The sequence below is a fragment of the Petaurus breviceps genome, unplaced genomic scaffold (assembly GCF_028583685.1).
Source record: "Petaurus breviceps papuanus isolate PSGF00001 unplaced genomic scaffold, PetGlider_PUasm1.0 176, whole genome shotgun sequence".
Lineage (NCBI taxonomy): Eukaryota > Metazoa > Chordata > Mammalia > Diprotodontia > Petauridae > Petaurus > Petaurus breviceps.
In genome coordinates, this window is record NW_027185771.1 from 16551473 (window position 1) to 16557472 (window position 6000).

A 6000-nucleotide genomic window follows, 5' to 3' on the forward strand; every position below is an offset into this window, starting at 1 on the left:
AAACAGGTCTTGAACTGGTGACGCCCAGGGTCATGCAGGTTGTGGGTGGCAGAGCTAGGATTGGGGGGGAGGAGAGACTTGTCAGTGTTCTGCAGCTTCACCAGAGGCCACTGACAGGGAAGACATGGGTTTGAGCAGGAAGGTTGCTACCCAGATGCCTTGAGCATAGGACAGAAGGGCCAAGCCCTATTGCCCCCAAGCCTTCCCCATGCGTGAGACCGGCCAGTGAAAATAGAAAGAGCAGGGAAGGAATAAAATGATCGGCTCAGCCATCCCCCAATGTTCTGTTTCCAGGCCTACCTAGAGTCTTTCTACAAGTTCTGCGCTTTGCTGGGGGGCACCACTGCAGATGCCATGTGTCCCATCCTGGAGGTAAGTGCCTCACAGCTGCTCCCAGCTGCCTCTCTTTGTACAAGTTTCCATTCCATGGTCAACAGCAAACCTTCATACCAGAGCCCTGCCTTTCACCATCCCTCCTTCCCCCAACGCCACCCGGAGGGAGTCATCCAACAAGGAAAGGCAGCAAGGGGGCCTGAGACCAGATTCACCAAAGCAGTTTGAGTCTGGTCCAGGGCTCATGAGTTTACCATTCCACCCTCACCCCCAATGTATGTTTATCCATGCCAGTTTGAGGCTGACCGCAGAGCCTTCATCATTACCATCAACTCATTTGGCACTGAGCTCTCCAAGGAGGACCGGGCCAAGCTGTTCCCACATTGTGGGAAGCTCTATCCTGAGGGCCTGGCCCAGCTGGCGAGGGCCGATGACTACGAGCAGGTCAAGACAGTGGCTGACTACTACCCGGTGAGTAGGGACGGGAGCAGTGGCTCCAGCCAGTGCCAGGGGCCCCACCTCCCCCCCACCCCTCCACCCTGAAAAAAAAGTGAGACCCCTTTTTTGTTTCATCACCTTTCCTGTCTTCACGTGCCATTGGGCCCCCTCATTCAAGTGGCAAAGGCCATGCCCAAGGCCTTACTCTGACCTTCTCTGGCATGATCTTCCCCTCTCACCCCCTCCCTATTATGCTCCCACATTCCCCTCCTCAGGACCACCCCCCCACTGTTATTTCCAGCTTAAGCATTACCCCCATTATCTCCTTCCAGGAATATAAACTGCTCTTTGAAGGGGCTGGCAGCAATCCTGGAGATAAGACCTTGGAGGACCGATTCTTTGAGCACGAGGTAAAAGGGGCCTCTTCTTTAGTCTTCATTTCCCTACTCTTCTTGGCCTAGTGGGGAAGTGATAGACCAGGGCTGGGGTGGAGTCTGTCATCCTTGTTCTCAACCTCCATGAGCCACCACTGGGAGCACCTGCTGTGGCCAGGGTGCCCTGGGGTGATGCCCACCTCTGCTCTGCCAGGTGAAGCTCAACAAGCTGGCCTTCCTCAACCAGTTCCACTTTGGCGTCTTCTATGCCTTCGTCAAGCTGAAGGAGCAGGAGTGCCGCAACATTGTGTGGATTGCTGAGTGCATCGCCCAGCGCCACCGGGCCAAGATCGACAACTATATCCCCATCTTCTAGCTCCCTCTTCTGATCCCGTTTACTATCCTTTGGCAACAATTCCATGAGGTCCCTGGGGAAGGACAGTAGGGCTCCACGCACATATTGGTCCACGAGAGCCCTTGGTACTGGGCGTGCGTGTATTTGTAACACAGTCACTGTTCTGGCCTGTTCCATATGCACTTAATGCTGATGAAGCAGGGCTTCCCCTTCCTTCCCCCTCCCCACCCTTGTCCTCTGGAGCTGTGTCAGGGCTAGAGTGGCAGGGGTCTAAGATCCTAAAGCTGAGCCTCCACACCCCACAAGTAGCCTCTGTAACTTTTGTGTTGTTCAAACCCCTGCCCTAAGAGAGATGAATACAGGGGTACCCCTGTCCTGATGTTTACAGCTGTTAAAGGCATCTGAGAAGCATGTGGTCACTTTGATACCCTCTCCTCCCCCTCCTTCAGGAAAGCCAGCTTGACTGCCCCCTAGGTTCCCCACCTCCTGACAGCCCCTTTCCTCTTAGCTGCCCCAGGGCCCTATCCGAGTGGAGAAGTGATATGTGTTAGAGGCAAGGGAGTTCCCCGCATACCCATCCCTCTCCCTGACATACATATATACACACATCCACAGACATTCCCCCACCAGCACAAGCCAGGGCTCTGGCTCTGGAAACTAAGGAGCCTTTCCCACCCTCCGCCAGGAGGCTTTGGTACAGAAGTCAGGGGCTGTGCAGGCCCTCCTCCATTGAATGGGCTATCTCTCTTCTCTCCAGCTCACCCTGAGTTTTTGTGTTTCTCCTAACAATAAAGCTGCCCACTCTGAGCCCAGTGTCTCATTCCTTTCCCCATGGATGGCCCTGGGGTTGGTCCACACTCTAAGCTTAGACTACTAACCTAGCCTGCCTAAGGCATGTAGATTTGTGTACCCTCAGCCCAATATAAGTACTCCCCTTCATCATGGTCCTTGCCCTGAGACTCTGAGACATCCTATTGGACATCCCAGCTTCTTTTCTGAAGGTTTCTGAGCCCATAGGTTGTAGAGGGGGGAAAGGCATCTAGCCCTGAAAGAGCCTCCTTCCCTCCACTCAAACTGCTCTAAGACAAAGGTCCCTTATCCACCATCACACTTTCTCACATACAGACTTACCCAGTCAGGATGACCTAATGGTTATGGTTGTCTTGTGCCTATAACAACCTACCCGGGGACCCCCATGCCTAAATCAGGAAGCTATGAGTTAGGATGGGGGGGTCAGGCCCTGCCTTTGGCCTGGGGGGCAGGTGAGGGCCAGGGTTGTCAGTCACTTGAGCACCTCCCCTGCTAGGAGGTAGAGACAGGAAAGACCTGTCAGTCTGGCTTTGTCCTCCCCACCCTGAAAACACTTCACCTGGCATGGAGCCGGGCACAAAAGCCCTCCCAAAAGGGCCCTGCTGCCCATAAGGAGTTGGGTGCCTGAGTCAAGAGCACGGCTGATAGGCTTATAGGAAAGGGAGTAGGCCAGCACTCGATTTCTTTCCCCGTTCTCTACAAGATCCACATTCTCCATCCCTCAGGGTCACATACACCTTTCCACAACACTTAGTTACAAGGTCACCCAGACCAGCACTGGACACCCCCAGGCACTGATCACCAATGTGGCACAGCATCCCCCCTTTCCCTCCCAGATCATGGTGTCACATACACCCTGCTAGCATCAGGTATGGATGGAATTCCATACTTCAGCATTGTTTACCAAGTGCAGTAGTTACCAAGAGACAGGTAGTACACAGAATGTATAGAGGGTCCAGAACCCTTGGGGTCTGTTTCTCTCCCTGCCTTACCTGAGCACCATGACCGTTATGACCACACACTCAGCACTTAACTGCCCAGCCCCAGGCCACTCTCTTAAGACTGCCCCACAACAGTTGCCCTTTTTTCTGAGCCCATAGGGTGTCAAGGAGGGGAAGGCATCTACCCCTGAAAGAGCCTCCTTCCCTCCAGCTCAAACTGCTCTAAGACAAAGGTCCCTTATCCACCATCACAGGTCTGAGCAGCTCAGTAAAAAGGGCCTACTCTGTGCATTGGCCTCTGACCACACATTTCTTCACTGGCTTATCTGTACAGCGGGAGGCTGTCCCAGAAGAGAGGAAGTTTGTGCAGACCTGGCCAAGTGCAGAGTACCAAGCTGGGCCGGAGGCTTTCTGATGAATTCTCCAGTCTAGGGGAGATGGGAAAATCCCTCCCTTCCTGCAGGTTACAGTAGCAAACACACCTACATCTCCCAGTCACTATGTTACAAACCCCTGGTCACTGTTCTTCCTTTTTTCAGGCCTATCTACTCCCTGTCAGTGTTACCCTCATAAGCCTTGCCAGGATACCACCATGGAAAATGGACTCGAGGCAGCCAGGTAGTGCAGTGGATAGAACACCTTCCCTGGAGTCAGGAGGACCTGTCCAGCCTCAGACACTTATTAGCCGCATGACCCTGGACAAGTCACTTAACCCTGATTGCCAGGAAGAAAAAAAAGATGTACTCAGACCACTTGTAGGAGAAATAAAAATTCCAGTTTATTTATGTATTTTAAAAGTGACAATCAGTTAAGTGGTGGGGTGCTATAGAGGATACAGCTGGGCCTGCAGCTCTGAGGGAGGATTCTAATTCTTGAACCAGCCAAGATGTGGTTGGAATTAACCCTTCAGATCTCAGAACGTCGGGAAACATTCCTTTCATTGAGATTTTACCAGGCACACCCCTTCATGGTAGGAGGGGCTCCATTCCTCCCTCCTCCCCTCAGACCGCTCTTCTGAGGGTTTTGTGAGGAAGAAGGCCCTAGAGACACCACTGATGTGGAAGGGGCCACATCTGGATTTATCCTGGGCTGTGCCCACACGCTGAGTCAGGAGATCAAAGGATTTGGAGTTGGAAGGGACCCTCGAGATCATTTAATGCAAACCGGCTCCTTTGTTAAAAGGAAACGGGGGGGGGGGGGGGGGGGGGGGGGGGGGGAAATGATGTGCCCAAGGTCACATGGGTCGATAGGAGCAGAGTTCTTTCACTTGGCCCCCACTGAGTACTGGGCAGGTGGTTCCCCAGCGGGGACCCTAGGCAGCTGTGCCTGATTCATTGGGACGTGGTCTGGGTCTGGTTCGGGGCCGGGGGCCGCAGGGCCCGAGGCAGCGAATGGTTGATAAAATACTCCTGCAGGAATCGGCGTCGCAGCCCCTCGGGCAGGTAGTAGTGAATGAAGTACATGAGGGCCAGGCCCCGGCCGGGGTAGTAGCGGCGCTGGGGCCGAGCAGCCAGCAGCGCATCGGTGATGGCCTCCACCACGGGGCTCAGGTCGGGCACCGCCAGACGCAGGCTGCGCAGAAACTGGCCGTGCGTGTGCTCGATGTAGTCTTCTCCGTAGGCCTGCAGCAGCTCGCCGGGCAGGCTGGCCAAAAGCAGCCGCTTCCGCTGCTCCCAGAGGCCGGGGTCCTCCATGGGCGCTGCAGGAGCCGCAGCAGGTGTTGGGGTGGACTCGCTCACCTCCCTCTCCCCCCGCCCCAAGCCCAGAGCCACCCCACCTGGAATCACGTGGAGGAAGCTGGAAGGACCTCAAAGGCCGCCCAGCCCAACCCTCTCCCCAGCACAGATCCAAAGGAATGTCCTCGAGGTCTGGGTCAAACAAGTAGTGAACTTATCCGATCTGGGACTTCTGTTTCCCTGTCTATGAAAAGAGGGAGGGGGTCCCCAGCCTCCGCCTGGTCGCTTCTACCTGCTCAGTCCGGAGTAGCCTAGATTTCCCAGACTCCACCCCCAGCATATCTGTCCTGCCCTGCCCCTCGGGCAGTGGACTCGGAAAGTCTAGACCCCGCCCTCAACCTCCCAGTCCTGGGATCCACACCTGTCTTGAAGCATCCGGGCTGTATGACGCTGACCTTCACCCCCCAGGGGAGGAGCTCGCTGCGGAACGTGTCCATGAGCAAAGCCATTGCCGCCTTGGACGTCCCATAGGCGGCCAGACAAGGATACGGCATGTCTCCTGGCGGGAAGGCACGCGCACACACCGTCCTGAGGTTCTGGCACATCTTCCCCTCCTCCCCCGCCAGCTCCGGGCCCCCTGGGCCTGGCATGGCCGAGGCTGAGTTAGCCCTCCAGCTCAAGCCGCAGCCCCTAGCCCTGGTGACCCACTCTCACCTGCCGGGCTGCCCACGGTGACAATGCGGCCCCGGGAGCGACGCAGTAGCGGCAGCAGTCCTTTGGTCAGCTCCAGAGCCCCGAAGAAGTTGATTTCCATGCAACTGCGGAAGGTGGCCACTGGGGACAGCTCAACATCGGCCACTATGTCATTGTGGCCGGCGTTGTTCACTAGTCCCCAGAGCCCTGCACCGTAGGAGAGAGGGTCATGGTCAGCCCAGCCCTCCCCCATCTCACATCCTCCTGATCCCCAGCTCCAATCCTCGACTTCTTCCCTTCCCGCCTGGATCCTACTCCCTTATCCTCTAGAATCACACACACACACACACACACACACACACACACACACACACACACAC

General features: G+C 55.8%; 3 protein-coding genes across 3 annotated transcripts in view; 2 read left to right on the forward strand and 1 right to left on the reverse strand.

Moving 5' to 3' along the window:
* Window positions 1-2307, forward strand: part of ATP6V0D1 (ATPase H+ transporting V0 subunit d1) — a 102788-nt gene extending 100481 nt beyond the window's left edge. The window contains exons 5-8 of the mRNA XM_069085757.1: window positions 295-372; window positions 628-804; window positions 1104-1181; window positions 1360-2307. Of these exons, the coding sequence (XP_068941858.1) occupies window positions 295-372; window positions 628-804; window positions 1104-1181; window positions 1360-1521 (495 nt within the window). The 3' untranslated portion in view covers window positions 1522-2307. The remainder of the gene's footprint in view (window positions 1-294; window positions 373-627; window positions 805-1103; window positions 1182-1359) is intronic.
* Window positions 1-6000, forward strand: part of TPPP3 (tubulin polymerization promoting protein family member 3) — a 134146-nt gene that overhangs the window by 32334 nt on the left and 95812 nt on the right. The gene's annotated exons all lie outside the window — the stretch shown is intronic.
* The window catches only part of HSD11B2 (hydroxysteroid 11-beta dehydrogenase 2), a 12953-nt gene continuing 10957 nt past the window's right edge, over window positions 4005-6000 (reverse strand). The window contains exons 3-5 of the mRNA XM_069085756.1: window positions 5642-5827; window positions 5349-5486; window positions 4005-4950 (exon numbers count right to left, since the gene is read on the reverse strand). Of these exons, the coding sequence (XP_068941857.1) occupies window positions 4583-4950; window positions 5349-5486; window positions 5642-5827 (692 nt within the window). The 3' untranslated portion in view covers window positions 4005-4582. The remainder of the gene's footprint in view (window positions 4951-5348; window positions 5487-5641; window positions 5828-6000) is intronic.